The 18,745-nt window shown below is 43.4% G+C and overlaps 1 protein-coding gene across 17 annotated transcripts in view; it reads left to right on the forward strand.

The window, feature by feature from the left end:
- The window catches only part of Asph (aspartate beta-hydroxylase), a 340,882-nt gene that overhangs the window by 159,517 nt on the left and 162,620 nt on the right, over positions 1–18,745 (forward strand). For all 17 annotated transcript variants that reach the window (XM_037202420.1, XM_037202409.1, XM_037202410.1 and 14 more), the window contains 4 exons: positions 6,288–6,438; positions 8,217–8,353; positions 14,204–14,302; positions 16,921–17,010. In XM_037202420.1, coding sequence (XP_037058315.1) covers positions 6,288–6,438; positions 8,217–8,353; positions 14,204–14,302; positions 16,921–17,010 — 477 coding nt within the window. The remainder of the gene's footprint in view (positions 1–6,287; positions 6,439–8,216; positions 8,354–14,203; positions 14,303–16,920; positions 17,011–18,745) is intronic.

Raw genomic sequence — 18,745 nt, forward strand, 5'->3', positions numbered from 1 at the left:
ACTTCTGAAGAGTCTCGGCTGCAGGATGTGAGTGAAGCTGGCGGAACAGACTGCGCTTTCTTGGGAGGAACTGGGAGCTGAGACGTGTCAGGGTCATGCAGGAGCTGTCCAGGTAGAGGGGACAGACAGACACAGGCCAGGATTCGTGGCAGCTCTGTTCGCATCAGAAACCCGAACAGAAAGAGAGGCCTGCTGGGGCATGGGGCAGACAGAGGCCAACAGCTCCTCACAGCTCTCGTTTTCCGTGCCTAGGGGAGCCTTTGGAGGCTATTACTCATGAAGGTGACCATCTGGTGGCTTTTTGTAAAGATTGCTCTGGTTGCCAGTTGGAAAATGGATTATGAGAGCAGAATCAGATGCACAGAATGTAGGCAGCTGTCACAGTGTGGCTTGCCTGAGATGCTGGTGCCGTCCGTGGACTGTGACCTGGCCATGGATGGGGCTAAGGGATAGATTAGAAAGGACTTCAGATGGAAGGGTCAGAGAAAAAGAATTGACCAGAGATTCCTGGTTTGTCCTGAATAGCTGAGGAGAAGATAATGCCAGTTACTGACCAAGCAGAACAGCAGTTGAGCTGAAATTTGCAATTGCAGTGGTTATCAGGTATTCATATGGTGCGTCAAGGAGACCACTACATTTTTGGATCTCAAGATCTCAGAGCTGGTAGAAAAAAATGATGTCAAGGAGTAAACTTCGTGGAGGAGAAGGAGGACTGAAGTCCAGCTTCACCAGGTTCAGGCCCCAGAGAGGAGGTGTGAAGTTGGGCGGGGGGAAGGGATGGCCCCACATCTGAGGGTTCAGCAGCTCTCTCCCTCAGCCAGAGACGATTTATTTATATAGCATATTGATTACACAAGTCATTTGGCAAGCATCAGAGCCTGGGGTCCTTTTTTACTTCCTCATTAAATTTCCAGGGTAAAGCCGGGCAGTGGTGGCACACGCCTTTAACCCCAGCACTCGGGAGGCAGAGGCAGGCCAGTCTCTGAGTTCAAGGCCAGCCTGGGCTACAGAGCGAAATCCAAAACGGGCACCAAAACTACATGGAGAAACCCTGTCTTGAAAAAAAAAAAATGTCCAGGGTGAAAAAGTAAAGTACAGGGCAGTCTTATCTAAAACAACACCTGTGGACAGTGGCTGTCAAATCAGGAAGTTACAAATTTCTCAGGGTCTGCAAAGTATAGGACCTTCTATTTTTTTTACAGCCTATGTCTAGGCTACCTCCTTATGTAGTTTCAATATGTTAGACAATCTGAAATTATTTTTACCTTAACCAAGTTCCGTGTAGAATCATTTGATGTTTTCTAAAATGCAAGCTTTACAAAATATGTCATAGTAAGCGATCAACTGGCTGATTACAGCATTTTTCTGTTCCTTAGTTTTATAGTAGGGACCTGTTCTTATATGCTCCCAGAAAGGAAGACCCTGGTATAGGGCTTCATTAGAGGGCAATGGATATACTTGTGACATCTTGTATCCAGAGCTGAGCAAGACATTTCTCAGAATCCACCCTACTGGTACCACAGTCCTTGGGGCACAAGGAAGACTCTTGTGACTCTCTTTTCTGGCCAAGACCTCTTGTCTTAAAATTTTCCCTCAGGAACATGAATATATTTCCTGGGGGGCTGGATAAGCAGAAAACTCACCATTATGCAAAGAACTCCTAAAAGCAAAAACAGAAGCCTCCCGCCTTTGATCAAATCTCTTGGGGAAGTTTAGCTTGAACTTCATCAAGCAGTGTCCTCCGCCTCAGGACTCGAGCCGTCCCTGGTACCTTGGCCTGCGCCAAAGAAGATGACCAGTCAGCCTGGGAGCCATGGGTAGAGAGCCACAGAAGTTAGTGGACCCAGGAGAAGCAGACAGTATCCCCTTGGGTGTGACCCTCACAGCTAGTGCCATGTCTATAGGAGGACAGCATGTCTCACTCTTAACTGAAGGTGGAGGCCACGAGATCCAGCTGCTCAGAGTCTTTCTATCCCATTAGAAAGTAATTCATTCAATTTCATTAGTTAAATTTACCTAAATCAAATTTGTAAAACAGTTGATACAAATAACTTTCCCTTGTCCTTGGTACATACCAGGTATAGTGCATAGCAACTGTGTGGTTTTGGTAAACTACTTGGGTATTGTTGAGAAACTAAGTTGCTATTGAGAGAGAAAGTTTATCACCAAAAGATTTAGAATGTCCAGATAAGTGATGTGTTTTGTGATTAATATCAAGTCCTTTGATTATGGAAAGCCCATTAACTGGAGTGAAAATGGTTGTGCAAATGTTAATTATGGCAAATTAATTTGTACTTTCCAAGTTTTCTCTGTATGTGATTTTAGTCATGGTTACTGGAGCCGCTGGAATGTAGTGATCTCTGTATGTGCGGTTTTCTTTCACAGGAGGAATTTGAGATGTGGGCCTCAGGCAGTACTTTTTAATCTCTAAGATATTATGCTACAGATGTTATTGATATTAACACTAATGTGGCATAAAATAAAAGTTAAGCATGGCAAATTAAATTTTAATAGAGTAATTTAAAGGAAACTTTAAATTTATAGAAGTTTTAAAAATAAAAATAGACAAATTTTGTAAGAAGGACTACATTGTGGCTTTTCCAATTCTCAGTTAGCAAATTAAGCAATTTCTTTGCAATATCTTAACAGATCCTAAAGATTCAACACCAAGTCAAATACAAACTACAGGGTCTATATTTTTAAGTATCACTCATTATATCTTACTCTTTGATCTCTGAAACTCAATTTTGACCAAGTTCTCTAAACAGTGAACACAAAAAAATCTTAAATTATTAACTGAATTCACTTCATTATCTTTCACAAATCATTAGTGGCTCTGAGGTACAATGTGACACGTCCCTTAGGAAGTTTGAGCGAATTAGTCCATCCACAGAATGTGACAGAAATGTCCTGCGACAAAAGCTCATTCTCAGCCCGGCTTGTGTGATATATAGATATGAAACTGTCCAAAAAAAAAAAAAAACCTAAGCATTCTACACATTTCCAATTCTAAACAAATGCTGCTAGTTTCATTTATCAGAGTTCTTAAGAATTTTATGTTACTTTGGTATTTATACTCATTTGAAGTGAAGGAGCCAGGGGCTGGAGAAGGGACAGACAGGCACATGCATTGTAGTATGTGTTTCTCTTTCCAGTCTGACTCTGAAGGAGTTGATGGATTACTGTGGTTGGCATTTGCAGAGACCTCAGTTCTGTTGGGTGGCTCTGCAGACTCCAGATAGAGAGGGTTCACTAGGTGGTCTCTGTGGAATTCCCTCAGCTCAGGGACATTGCTTTTGTTCAGCCAACTATCAGTATTCATGGTCTTGGAAGTTAACTCACAATAACCAAACTTGCAGTAAGCTGAGGGTTAAGCAGAGAAGCTGACTGTGAATAGCCAGAGGAAGGAAGGATGTGTGGCCAGGACGGATTACTGACATGGGACTTCCTGTCCTGGGGCTCAGTGTGCTGGGTGAGCTTACTGCAGACTTGACAAGTTAGTGGAATTGTCTGACGTGTATGTCCATCAAGCAAGGATGATCTATCACGGCTTCCATGTGAGCCCTCATTAGCCTGGGAATCTTATCCTAATCAATGCATGCTAGCACATTATTTTATTGATGTGCTATTTTCTGAAAAGAACATTCTCACAGATGTCTTTATCGATTGAGGTTGGTTCTTAAAAATAAATGACTTGCCATCTGAGGGAGGAGATATAAGGATTTTCTTACCAAGTTCTCAGACTTCACATATTAACCCAGCATACATTTTATGTTAAATAGTACTTATATTCACATATTCTGATTTAAAAAGCTTATATACTACTTTCAGCATCAAACTGCTATAAATTTTCTTGAATGCTGATCTTTAAATGAAAGTCTGTAAGATCTGATAAGCTATTGAGGTCCATCTTATGCACGCCGCCCCCACTATTTTTCCTGCCTCTGGTATTTCATTCCCAGTTCTCAATCTCAAGTTATGAATTTTGGGTATAAGAAAATAAAAGTGTCCAGAGACTCTACCCTCTCACACAATTGTCCTGATACCTTGTACCCATCCATTGACAGGTATGAACTATCCTGCCCCCTCCCTTCTCACCTGCTAGAAGACTTCATGTGGTTTGTGTCCTCTCTTGTCATCATATTTTCCCTTTCTTCTGGGTCTTTGCATCTCCTGAGAAACATGGTGTACTATCTCATCATGAAGACTTTTCCCTGGGCTCTCACCTCCCCCACATCTGTAGACACATGTTCTGGCTCCTGTTACAGCTAGCCTTTTTGAAGGAGTTACTTCCTCCTCCCTCTATCCTCCCATGTTCTCTTGACACAGCTCCATTCTGATGCATGTCTTCAACAAACCCACGGAAACAATGATGTCAGGGCCACTGAGCATAAGAGAAGTCCATTACATTCTCTTCACTATCCTCCTCCTGTCCATCTTGGTGCCCACTTGGAGCATACTTCTTCTCTTCCTCTTAAAACCTTCATATTCCACTTGGCCTCTGCAGCATTGCTGTGTATTGTAGAATATTACTTTAAGATGTGTTACATTTGTTTGTGCTGTGGAACATTTGCTTAATAATGCAAAGATGTGTTGTATTATTTTATGTTGCATTTGTTTAACTCTGCAAAGCTGTGTCATTTTGCCTGTCTAAAATACCTGATAGTCTAATAAAGATCTGAATGTCCAATAGTGAGGCAGGAGAAAGGATAGGTGGGACTGGAAGTCAGATATAACAAAAGGATAAATCTGGGAGGAAAAGAATAAAGAGCAAGAACAAGGAGAGGAGGATGCCAGCCACACAGCCAGCCATGGAGTAAGAGTGAAAGTAAGATATACAGAAGCCAAGCTAAGGCCGGGCATTTATAGTTAAGAATAAGCCTCCATGTGTAATTTTTATGGGAGCTGGGTGGTGGGCCCCTAAAGAGCTAAGAATAAAAAAAATAAAACCAACAACAGCTGTGTTGTTGTGTTTTTCCTACACAACTATTCTTTATCCCCTTTGCTCATCTTCCTGTGTCTCCCAGCCTCTAATGATCTTGAAACATTAGATAATTTTAAGATTTAGTTTTTGGAATTCTTCTGAGTCTACACTCATGACTCTTCTAGCTTGCCAACTTTAAATATCACATCTGTCCTTGACACCTCCCATGTATGTGTCCTTAATGCCAACCTCTCCCCAAAGTCCACACCCAGAAATGGACCTTCTGAGTGTTTATCTCCCCTTGGCATTTGGTTTATAGTATCAAAAACTGAATTCCTGACTCCATGCTTCCCCAGGATCCACCTGGGTCCTGCCTTCCCATTCTTGGGGGATGACGTTCAGTCAAGCAGTCCCCGACACCAAACCCGGATTCATTCTCTCTCTAATGCAGCTGTGGCTCTCTTGGCACCTTCCTTCAAGATGAGTCCACAGTCCCACCTCTTCCTGCCACTCATCACTGCTGCAGGAGGCCAGCAGCCGCCTGTTCTCAATGCTGTGCCTAGCACAACCCCTTGGATCCTTTCAAGGCACTAGGTCATGTGAAACCCACATCTCTCTCCTCACAGAACGGTTCAGAATCCTCAGCAGCTTTCCAGGCCCCGAATCACCTGATGGCTCTGTCTCCTCCCCCTCCCCTCCCCTCTTCCAGCCTTCCCTTTGTTCCTGCTGTGTTAGAAAGCCACAGCCCTTGCTCTTCTCTCTGCTTTCGAAATCTTTCCCCATAGCCTCAGTCTGTCCCCTCTTTAAGACTCCCCTGATCGGCCTGAGTAAACCAGTAATTTCCCCACCCCACATCCATCATGTATCAGCCCACTGTTTCTATGCATAGCACCTTGGTTTGTATTTGCCATTTTATCCTTTCCCAAATGGAAGCAAAATGAGAAAAGAGCTCACCCTGATGTGTTCAGTTAGTGAGACACATACATAGAACAGTTGCCTGGCCTCAGAGAAGAGCTGTTGAATGAATGAATGGATGAAATGAGTGAGGCACTGAGCACACAAATGGAAGAACTGACTGTAGACTAGAGTGCTGTCTGTATAATGTTCTCATACATCATGATGTCCACCCCACCAGCCCTGGGAATTATCGCCTTGACCTTACAGTTCTCCTCACCTTAGCACCTTTCTTCCTATTATGGAAACGGCCGTCCGTTACCCTGCTTTCTCTTGTTTGTATTGTTCACTAAAGAAAAGGCCAATTTTCTCTTTTAAAAGATGCCTAACATTAACTGTCATGGATCTCTGGGGGAAAGGACAAGCACAAAGGTCATGGGACATTGATCTGTCTGGGGGTGTCCTCTAGTGTGAAGACGACTTGGCAGAGAAGAGGAGGAGCAATGAGGTTCTGCGCAGGGCCATCGAGACCTACCAGGAGGCCGCCAGCCTGCCCGACGCCCCCACAGACCTGGTGAAGCTGAGCTTGAAGCGACGCTCAGAAAGACAGCAGTTTCTAGGTGAGAAGCAGAGTGCTAACTTGGTAAGAGATGGCACATGTCCACCTGTGGTGGCAAGAAAGAACATGGTACCTCCTCAAAGTCAGGGTGTTTAGGAAGAAGCCTAGCTTTACAGTTAGCTTCTGCTAACTTGTGTGTCTTAAACAGACTTTTTCTGCATTTAACCAATCCTGACCTCAGTAATTTTGTACATGTGTGTATGTGGGGGGTATGTGTGCCTGTCTATACACTCACATGTGTATGTGTGCATGTACAGAAACAAGTATCTGTGAACATCCAGGCCAAAGGAAAACCTAGGTGCCATCTCCCCTTATTTTCTAAGGAGGGTCTTCACTGGCCTGGGGCTCTTCATAAGCCTAGCCTTGCTGGCTTGATAGTCCCAAGGATCTGCCTGTCTCCACCTGCCAAGCACAGGGATTACAAGCCCGTGTGGCCTTTTCACTTGGATTCTGGGTCTCACACTCAGGTCTTTGTTCTTGCAGAGCTGGCCAGCGTACCAGTGATTGAGCTTTTCTCAAACAAGCGTACAAGACTGACAGTCCCTGAGCAAAGACACCCAAGGTTGTCCTCTGGCCTCTGTTTGCATACACACATGCACATATAAACATATACAAAATCATTGTGGATTTTTACATTCACTTTGATTTCTTTGAGAATTTGTTAAAATATTATTTAACTTAGAATTAGGATTTCTTTGGTTCTCTCTTAGTTTTTATACCAGGAGATTCTCTTGCCTCCTAGCCCTAGATCAAGGTCGCTTGTAAAGATGTCAGACCTCTCAGAGGAGTTCTTCCATGTTTAGTGTGATCTTTTCTGCTGAAGTGAGAATGAGGCAGGGTCACATGAGGAGCCTCTGAGGCGACTAGTCAGAGATCCTGGAACTGCAGGAGATGAAATTGCCTCGCAGTAGAACAGGGGACCAGGACAGAGAGTGGAAGGGACAGGCAGCAGGTGTCTGCACTGTTGGCATCATTGACAGGAGAAATTCCAAGGCAGAAGGAAAGCTTGAGCCTAGGTGGACTGGCGGGGAGACCGAAGTGGACAGAAAAGAAACGGATTCCCTGTGAGGTAGTTTTTCCCAAGTGCTTGTCTTAGCACTTTCTCTTCATTTGAACTTTATGCTTCCAGTTGTGACAGAGAGCGTTGATAGTGGGCCCGGACTGGTTCCCTGAAAAGCTGCGAAGTCAGCAGCAGCTGGGATTTCCTGAGCTGTGTGGTGCACCTTAGCCTGTCGTCCACCAGAGGCTCCCATAGTACCGGAAGATGTCTCCTCTGCTCTTTAGATCAGTACCGAGAGACAGTGACATCTGTTAGTTACAGACGGCATCCGCAGTGAAGCCCTGTTCATGTCCTTCAGTGCCCGCTTAAGTTTTCTACTGACTGTTCAACCCTAAGTTGGACTTTTCATTATCTACCCTTTACCTAAAAATTTTAAAGCTAATAAACCAAAATTATTTCAGCAGAACAATTTGTCTAAGGAATGAGAAACATGACATTTTTTTTGAAGAAGGAATTTAAGATAAAAATATAAATGTGCATTGACTCAGGAAATAAGCCTGTCTTTAAATTTTGTGATTGATCTTGTATTTAGTATCTACATATAGCAATTATGTATAGCATTATAACTATGCTGCTCAGGGCTTAAGAATCCATTCATAGATGAAGTCAGGTGTGAGCTGTTTCTCAGGCTCTGTTGAGTCTGCTCTCATGGTTTGTATTCTCAGTTCAAAGGAGCACATAATATTTTTATTTCTGTTCATCGTTTTTTCCAACATCAGGTCACATGAGAGGTTCCCTGCTTACCCTTCAGAGACTAGTTCAGCTGTTTCCTGGTGATACTACATTAAAAAACGACCTTGGCGTGGGATACCTCTTGATGGGAGACAATGACAGCGCCAAGAAGGTTTATGAAGAGGTAAGCACCGGTCTTCCGCGGCCACTGGTTATCTTGTACAGTAAGTTCAGGTGCTGATGGGAAATGACATGCACTGTGCACTGCGTCATGTTCTTCTTATTTTCAGTGAAACATCGTGTAAGTTATTATGTCTTAGATATTCTGGACTTAGTTTCCTATTTTCTCTTTTATTACCCCACCCCGTCCTAGACCCAGAATGTCACATCTAGCACAGGCTCACTTGAAACTCATGGCAGTCCTCCTGCCTCAGCCTTCCAACTGCTGACATGCCCAATTTTTCTGTTTTTCTTTATTGGAATGTCTCCATTGTACAGAGTGACAGGTCCCAGAAAGACTATTCAAATAAACATACACATTGACCCCATTCACCCCTGTATCTTGATTGGAACAATTTAAAAGTTATTGTAACATTTTTAAAGCTTCATTTTTTTTTTATCAGTTTATAGACAACTTTCTAAGGGTTTTCTTAGAAAGGATAGGAACAGAAATGAAGTTAATAATGAGGTTAATAAATGAAAAAATTAAAATCTTTTCAAGTTTTGCAGTATGAGCCTCTCAGGCAAAAGTAATGGATTATACTGTTTTCAAAGGGCATTAATGTTCCCATCCTCCGGCCAGGGTGGCTTTCAAAGGATTTCTGCATTACAATGGACATTTTATTAGATGACCTCTAAGTCACAAGCAACTATAAAACCTAGAAAACTGGCTCCTGTAGGCAGTGAGGGAATTTATTTGGCACAAAGCAAACAGGATGAACTTTGAGACAGGAGAAAGTGAACCCCTGTAAAACAAGGGTGAAATGGGTGCTTGTTATTCCTTAACTTAGGTCTCTGGATCAGTGGCCTCCAAGCTGCTTCCCTTACAGTAAGTGCTACTACAGTGAGCCAGCTGTGCGGGAGGAGGGGCTCTTCTCTGTGGGACGCTGTCAACAGCAGCGGACTGACTTCAGTCCAGAGTCGGGGTCCACTCACAGAGTCAACAGCAGCGGTCTGACCCTAGTCCAGAGACGGGGTCCACTCACAGAGTGAACAGCAGCGGTCTGACCCTAGTCCAGAGACTGGGTCCACTCACAGAGTCAACAGCAGCGGTCTGACCCTAGTCCAGAGACTGGGTCCACTCACAGAGTCAACAGCAGCAGTCTGACTTCAGTCCAGAGACGGGGTCCACTCACAGAGTCAACAGCAGCGGTCTGACCTCAGTCCAGAGACGGGGTCCACTCACAGAGTCAACAGCAGCAGTCTGACTCTAGTCCAGAGACGGGGTCCACTCACAGAGTGAACAGAAGCGGTCCCACCTCAGTCCGGAAACTGGGTCCACTCACAGAGTGGTGTTTGCCTCTGTTGCTGTTGGCACTTCATTGAAAACTTGTTAAATTGTGAAGCTATTGTCTTTCTGCCCTTGGTATCATCTTTACTGTTTTTGAGAGAGCAGAAATTTACCCTTGGCTTTTTATGGCATCATTAATACCTGCACGGGTGGATTGAGAGCATTGCAGATTGTGCTGTCTAGGAAAGCCCCGCACCAGGCTGTAAGATAATCCCATGTGGACATGGTGTCTGCTGACGTACCCTGTGTCCTCCACCCTGCAGAGTTTGGTTAATGGAAACATCGTGTGTCTCAGTGATTCAGGACCATGTGATTGTCAAAATGAACAAATCATCAGAGACACAAAAAGAGAAATACAGTGATCCTTCCTACTTGTATGTCCCTCCTTCCCACACTCTCTTCTTCTTTCTTCTCCTTGTAAAATCCCAGGGAAGTCCTGCCTGTGTGCCGCGCGCGCGCGCGCACACACACACACACACACACACACACACACACACACACACACGAGGTCACATCGAGCTTCAGTGCATGCTGACAGGCAATCTGACTGCATTTCTCCTTGGTCACCCTCTAAAACCCTTCCCTGAGTGAACTCAGTCCTCCTACCTGACACTGGGCCTCGCAAATGTGAAGCATTTGTCTTTACCTTGAAAAATAAAATTATGTTGTTTATGCACCCGAGACCACAGTCTCTCCTGGCTGAACATACTAGGGATGCACAAAGCTCCAAATATTGCTATATCACAAAACTGATTGTTTTCTTTTAAAAGAGCATTAATACATTGAAGTAATGTGGGGTTCTGCTTTTCTTTCTTCCTCTTACTTCTGAGTTAATGAGCTGTGGCTAATGGATACTCTTTCCCTAGCCAAAGGCCTGGTGTATTTATCTCTTTTCCCAAGCTCAGTTCAGAAACTGATACCAGGTTGCATATTTTTCTTCACATTGATTTTGGAGTACACTTATGAAAATCGTTGTGCGATCCTATTTTTAGTTTTTCTGTTTTTGTTTTCAGCACAGAGACCAGCTTTCCAGAGGTTCCGTAGAAACTGCTCCCATCTGTAGCTTTTGGAGGCTCCTCCCACATCTCCTTGCCAGGGCAGTGACACTGCCGCCAGCTTAGGATCCCACCCCAGCATCATCGTTCCATCTCTTTGCTGCCCCCACCCCCACCCCGTGCAGATCCACCTCTCGGCCAGCCCACATTGCCTAAGTGCACACACACACCAGCTCAGGGCCTGAGCTTCGTGAAGCAACACCGAGTGAGTCTTCACGAGTTTCCAGTCTGGGGCCAGCTCACCTCTTGTCCCTGTGGTCTTCCCCTTCCCAGTGCCTTCACCCAGACACTGGTCACCTTTGCTTGCACTGGACCCGATTCTTCTGCAGGGTTGCTGTCTTTCCGCCTTCATCTACCCCCTGACCATAGCTCTCAGCTACTGTGTACCCTGCCAGGCCAAAGAAGTCAATCCAATGTTTGGAGTCGTTTATAGAGTTAGGTATTATCTATAATACATACTTTATAAAAAAAAGTACAGGCCCTCCAAATAAGACGTTAAGCTCAAATGAAATATTTAGAGTGCTTTCCAAATTTTTCTGATCTGACCAAAATCCCTTCACTCTCACTAAAATGTTTCTGTTCCAGTCTCATCACTGTGAAGTGCTGCTCATAGTTGGTAATAGCCATGGAGAGACGCATCCATGGTGAATGCATTCTAAGTGTTCATCCAGAATGGATGCCTAAACATGAAGGTAGCACTTAACACAGCGTGTATGCTACACTACAGTGCTGCTTTGTGCCATTATTAAGGGAGATGGGGGTTATTGGAGCAGAAGCACTGTGGTACTTGTAGCAGTCAGTGTGGTGATAGAGTAAATACTGAGTAACAGTCAGATAGCATATACAGTGTGGATATGCTGATTCACATCGCAGGCAAGATAGAGCATAATTTTACATTTTCTCCTGTGACTCACAGTGATACACAATTTAAAACAGGCATTCTTTATATCTGGAGTTTTCCATTTAATATTCTTTGGGTCATAATTGACTGTGGAAAATGAAGTATTGGATAAATGAAAATAGGTGGTGTTTTAAAAGTTTTGAGCCGGACAGTGGTGGCCCACACCTCTAATCCCAGCACTCGGGAGGCAGAGCCAGGTGGATCTCTATGAGTTCGAGGCCAGCCTGGTCTACAGAGCGAGTTCCAGGACAGGCTCCAAAAGCTATACAGAGAAACCCTGTCTCGAAAAACTAAAAAAAAAAAGTTTTGAAATATTCCTTGCAATGAGTTTTTACTGTGGGTAAAAATGTAGATAGAGTTTTTGAGTTTTTGAGCTAAGGGGGTATTGTGAGTATAAACATTTTGTGGTAAAGGGTGCCTTTGGCTTGCTGTGTGTAAACAGCAAGGAGTCCAGTGTGTCTCAGAGGAGCAGTTGGAAGAGGCAAGAGCAGAGAGAGGCTGTAGAAGTAGTTCCTCGAATGAGGCCGTCCATGTTGAGTAAGATGAACCTATGAAAGGGTCAGGTCTAACCTTGAGTTTAAATGGTTTCCCCATGTAGAGAATTAACAGCAGGGGTACAACGTGTCAGCAGCTGAGAGGGTCTTGTAGGTAGGTACAAAAGAGAGGAGATTCTATCTAGATTGGTAGCAAGTAAAGAAAGTGTTGCATATCACAATTTTAATATGCCTTAAAGGTCATGGTGGCTTGAAGTGGGAGTGAGTGAGGTGTAGCAGCCAGTGTGAGCCAAAATCCCTGGAGTGTCGACTTTCTGCAGTGGGACCAGGATGGGTGTGGGGGCCCCTTGCTAGATACCTTGCTCTTCCTCTGTGAAGTTCCTGTGGTGGTGGAGGTGGTGGTGGTGGTGACGACTTCAGTGCTTGTCCTAACTGTCTCAGAGATGGAGAGGAGAGGTACTCAGACATCATGTACACCACAAGTACTGCTCAAAGCTTCCTCATAGTCCTCTTTGTTCAAGAAATTCATTTCCTAAGCAGCTTCAGAAGTTGAATGCTTTTGTGTTGATTTCTCACTGTTAATATTTAATTTAGAGGCATTTTGCAAATTTTTTATCTTTAAGTCATAATAAATGCATGTAGTGGATGAACAATGGTGTGACTTATATGAGATATCATCCACCTATATTTTATCACAGAATTTTGGATTTATTTTATTTTATTATTTTTTTCCATTTTTATTAAGAAAATGTTTTCATTCATTTTACACAACAATCAAAGATCCCCCTCTTCCTTCCTCCCACTCCCCCAGCCTCCTCCTCCCAACCCACCTCCTACTCCCACCCACAAGAAGGCAAGACCTCCCATGGGGAGGCACATCCAGTAGAGGCAAGTCCAAGCCCTTCCCCCTGCCTCAAGGCTGCATGAGGTGTCCTGTCATAGGTAGTGGGCACCAAAAAGCCCTCTCATGCACCAGACATGGATTCTGATCCTACTGCCAGCCCCGCTCCCAAGCAGATCAACCTACACACTGTCTTGCCATGCAGAGGGCCTAGTCCAGAATATTGGATTTTTTTCCACCAATTTTATATTCAGTACTTAAAATACTTAAAATCATTGCACTCCCAAGAATTTATCTTCATTCATAATTTTTAAGCTTGTTATTTCAAAATAATCTCCCACTTCCAAAAGGTTGCATAAGTAGGACACAGGTCCTCAGCCATTCTGGGCGCAGCCTCAGCCCAGAATGAAAGAATTAGACTCTGGCGCTCACTAGGCAAACACACAGGCTCCCAGCATTGAAGACTCTCCAGTGTTGCTGTTCAGACCCACAGGCTCGGTGTGCTCACATCGACTTGTATGTCAAGCCAGTTCCTCGGGTGTTTTTTACTCCCACACCTATGAGAAATCCAGGCAGCTGTGTGGTTGCAGCTGTCAAAGCTTCCTCGTCATTCAGTATGGTTATGCTTTCGGTGCTGGACAGCCTCAGGAGCAGTGCTGTGCCTCTGTGGTGATACGTGATTTCCACGGTCAAGGCAGTGCCCTGGTCATGCCACTCTAGGTGCCTTTATGATCACCATGCGTCTGCAGCAGCTCACTCAAGATTCTTTTCATGTCACCCTCTGCCACTAGCTCCAGTGACCACTGATGGAGGTTTTTGTGAATGAATGGGTCCTATATGTGGAGGCATGTATATAAAGCAATGTGTAATAACCCTCCAGAGTTCTCTTTAGGCACAAAAATCCAGAGTGATTTCCTCTCATCACTGAAAACCTCTGAGGTCATATCAGTTGGCAGGCATTTTTCTGATTGCGGTGTTAAAGCCATGCTCTAGCAGTTCCTGCCTTCTCATTCACAACTTTATTCAGTGAGTAAGTGTGCAAAGCATCTTGAGTTGAGAGGCAATGAATGTGTTTTGTTTAATGATAGTGGCGAGACAAAGCGCAACCGCCGTGTTTGAAGCTGTAACATCATAATCCATCCGAAGTACAGAAAAACTAATTAGAATTTGTTTTGACACTCACTTGTACAGTTTCTTCTCTGTCACAATAGTGCTTTGTTTTCTTTGAATTAGGTTCTGAATGTGACACCCAATGATGGCTTTGCTAAAGTGCACTACGGCTTCATCCTGAAGGCACAGAACAAGATAGCTGAGAGTATTCCCTACCTAAAGGTATCTGCCATGGTCCTCTTCATCTGCTCACTTCCTGGAGTACTTGAGACCCCCTTTGGTTATGGCTTCTCCGTGTGGCTTCTACTTGGTTGACATGCATTACTGAGGCGTCCTAGTATCTGAGTGCATGCTTCATAGTCCTAGTATCTGAGTGCATGCTTCATAGGCAGCATGTGCCTAGACCCTGACTGAATGTCCAGAGTCACCAACCACGTGAGGACCTTTATTTGGCATCACTGTTGCCAAAATTGCCAACAGAATCCATTTAAGAAAAGTTTTGTCTGGGCTCTTAGTCTCTGGGAGTTGCTCTGCCATCGTGGGGATGGCACGGCAGAGCTTCTCGGGTGGCAGAAAAGTGTGCAGCGGCTTGTTCACGTAGTTATCCCTGACCATAATCAAAGCCCAGGAGTGGGAAGTAGAGGCCGAATACCTCCAAGGCCTGCCCCTGGTGACCTACTCCTCAAGCAAGGTTCCACAAGCTCCCCAAACAGTGCCTCATGCTGGAGACAGCACAGGGGCCCGCTGGAGATGCCTCAGGCTTCATTAACAACATGAGCAGACACTGTTTGGGAAAGACTTTAGGAAGACACCCCTAAAACTAAGGTCATTATAAAGTGGTTTTACTTTTAATTAGCATTCACAATTATCTAAAATGACAGATTTCATTGTGATATTTACATATGGTACAGAGCATACATTGGCCATTCATTCCTCCCTAGTATAGTTTTTATATATTGGCAAAAAAGTAGACAAAGTTCATTGATAGTCTCTTAAACTATAGACAGTGTGCTAAGTGCTTTTTTCACAAATTAATTAGTATGGAGTCTACTCTAAAGGGCTCCAGCTGCCTCCATGGGCATGTAGACTAGATAGGCTTGAAAGCCAAGGCTTGGCTAATGACTCAAAGTCCTAAAATACAAGGTTGCTTTTTCTACCATATTAAACTGAAACCTGGACAGTTTACCAGAATCACACTTGGTCTTGGTCAGGGCTATCGCAGAAAATTCTTGCTGTAATAGAAATATCACTTATGTGTATTACTTATACCAGCCATGTGAGACCACTCAACATCTAAAATGTGGCTACTGTGACTGAGGAAGAGAATTCAAGTCTATTTAAGTTCCATTTGTTTTCGTTCGAATAGTAACAGTATGGTGGTTAAGAGTAAGCTCTGCTACAGGGAAGAGCTACAGTGTACACAGGTAGCTGATGAGAGCTTCCAGCCCCATTACAGGGCTGGCTTCTGTGACGCTTCAGACAATTCTCATTGCTGCAGTTGTCGCCTTTCTGAAGAATTCCCACGTTGTGTGCAGTCACACAGACTTGTAGTTTCCTATTTGGCCCACAACCCCGGGGCGTAGAGCTGAGCAGTGGTGCCCCTCTGGATGGCATGGATTCTCATCTGTCCCGGGTATCATCAGACACTGCAGACTTTCCATTCTTTCCAGGGCCATGTGGACATGTGCACTGGTCTGATTTAAAGGTTACCCCCCTTCTCCTTTCACTCTGGAGGCTGATAGTGCTCTCCCATCTTCATTGGTAGGAAAACAAGATCTAGAGCAGATGTTTAACACACAAGGATGTTCCATGCCTGTGTCAGTCTGTTGTGTTAGATGCTGTTTTCCCAACACTGTGCAATAACATTTCTTCTGGGAGAAGATAATAACCTTTAAGTGTGTGTGTGTGTGTGTGTGTGTGTGTGTGTGTGTGTGTGTATTTTTAACCATGGGTATGTGGAGCACGTGCATCCACATCATGTACATGTACAACTTGCAGGAACGGGCTCTCTCCTTGCAACGTGTGGACCTGAAACTCAAACTCAGGTCCTCAGGCTTGGCAGCCAGGGCCCCACCCACTGAGCCACCTTGCCAGCCTTTTGTAGGGAGACCTCAAAGATGCAAATTTTCAGAAAAGAAGTCCTTGCCATTAAACTAGTTCAAATTTTTGTTCAACTTTTTGCTTTTCCATGCTTATTCTCTCACTATTTTCTTTTCCTTTTTTTTAAACAAAAAAAAAAAATCTCAATTCTAGTGCTTGTGTGAAAAGTGGGAAGAAATAGCAAAGTGTTTCACAATAGAAATTGTTCAGTAAAAATTACGTATGTCAAAATTCCAGTTGGCTTGAATCCTGTAAATTTAGTAAGAAGTTTCATTAACTACTTGTGACACATTTGTTTGGGGTAGAAAGAAATATCACTTACACTCTGACTGTCATCACTTGAAACAAGAGCAGTGCAGTGTTTGGGTTCAGGGATAAAAAGACTCTAGGTGGCATATGGTCAGACTTGGAGAGCAAAATAAATGGGAAAATACCCTGCCAGAGAAATCATCTGCAGTATTGAAAAAATGATTGCTCCCACTGTAGAAGTACACAGTGCATCCTAATTTATGGGCGTTTAGGTAATGATAGCTGTATTGTTAAATTTCAATCGATAATCCCATTTTTACACTGTAAAATGTGGACCAACCTCACTGTCAGATTTTAATAATGACATATAATTTTCAGGATCTTAGGTTTTCCTATGAGATATTGTAGTTCATACATAAGGAGCATCTACCTAAAACAAGGAATGAGAGCTCAAATGTCACCCTTCACATGGTAACACTGTCCTCTTCCAGGAAGGAATCGAATCCGGGGATCCTGGCACAGACGATGGCAGATTTTATTTCCACTTGGGAGATGCCATGCAGAGGGTCGGGAACAAAGAGGTACCATTGACTGGGTTTGTGACTTTATTCTAGTAGCTAATGCAGTGGGGAGGGATTATTTCTTCTAGGAACCAATTAGAACTTCACAAACGTTTTTTAGCATAAATTATTAAAGCAGTATTCTTATAAGATATTTGGGATATGGATTTTACTATTTTTTGTTTACCAAGGTATCAAATATGTAATCTGAAAAATGCCTCTTTTGATGTGTTTGTGTGTGTACATGTGCGTGCCCGTGTGTGTGTGTGTGTGTGTATGTGTGTGTGTGTGTGTGTGTGTGTGTGTGTACATGCGCGTGCCTGTGTGTCAGTGTGTATCTATGAAAGGTAAATGCTGCCTTGGAAAAGTATCTTTGAAATCAAAGAATAAAGAGGTCTATAAAGTTGTTTTAATTTTTAAAAACATTTTCAGAGTTTAATTTTTGTTTTGTTTTGGGAATTTCGGCAGTAGTTGGTTTTAGAACTATTTGACTAATCCCTAAGTACCATGGTCTTCATGGTTAACTATGTAATTTTCGTATTAGATTTAAGCTGATCATTTGTAGCTGGGGAATGAGAGGTACCAACACACACACACACACACACACACACACACACACAATGTTGTAACTAAAACAAGTGGCAGATTATCTTCATGACTACCTTTTTCCTGAGTACAGTTGTCAGCTTGTATAAACATGACATTAGTCATGAAATCATGTACCATGAATTTCTAGCCTTATTCCAGTCCACTGTGACTTACATGCCAATAAACAACGAGTCCCACCTCTTCCATCCTGTACCATTGTAGGAATTCTAACTCAGCTGTCTCCAGAATCTGAAGATAAAAGCACAAATGAGACAATGACTCTTTGTAACCATTGCCTTCCATATGTGACATCTAAGGACAACACAGCTTCCAATTTCTAAATTTAGTAAGAATAGAAGACCCCCTGGGCACCTGAAAACTCAGAAGCAAGGGGGTTTGGTTGTGACAATGTAGTCTCCTGCAAGAAATATGAAGAATTCAGAGCAGAAGAGGTTTGGATGATTGACATTATTTCCTTTCTACATTTCTATTCTCGAGCACTCCCCCCTTTAACCTACCAATCATTTGACTAAAATAGAACAAGCCACTAGAAGTGAAGGAAAGATGGCAGAAGACATTGCTGATGGGTAGTCATTATTTTGTTCCTTTGTGATTTTTGATGTAAAAAGAACCCTCCTTTGAATGAGAAGGATAAGAAAATGTCTGCCACAGTATCCAACATTGGGTAAAAATTCATGTTCAACTACTGTAAATATAATTGTCACTAATTAATTTATCTTTGAACATTTCACAGTACAGGGCAAAGACAGATAAAAGAAATTACTTTATCTCCTATCTTAGATGAAAACAGCTCTTACTTCAAGGACAATGAATTCACTACTGAACACTTGTTATGAGTCTGGTATTTAAGCCTGGGGTACTGTTCTACCAGCATAATTATCATTAATATGCAAAGAACAGCACAGTTCCTGAATTTGGAAAGTTCAAGAGGATTCATCCTTACAGGGAACAGAAGCAAGCCCAGAGAAGCCCTGTGTTAGTGTAGCCCAGTATTAGGTGTTGAGTCAGAGTTTACCTACTGGGAAGCAGCTGCCTTCAGTGCCTTCATCCATGGAGCTCACTCCCATCCTGAAAGAGGATGGACGTGTGAGAGGCAAGCCTACAGCCTCGGCTGCAGAGCTGATGGGAAAATGGACATTAATGAACA

Source organism: Peromyscus leucopus, chromosome 2, assembly GCF_004664715.2.
Source record: "Peromyscus leucopus breed LL Stock chromosome 2, UCI_PerLeu_2.1, whole genome shotgun sequence".
NCBI lineage: Eukaryota > Metazoa > Chordata > Mammalia > Rodentia > Cricetidae > Peromyscus > Peromyscus leucopus.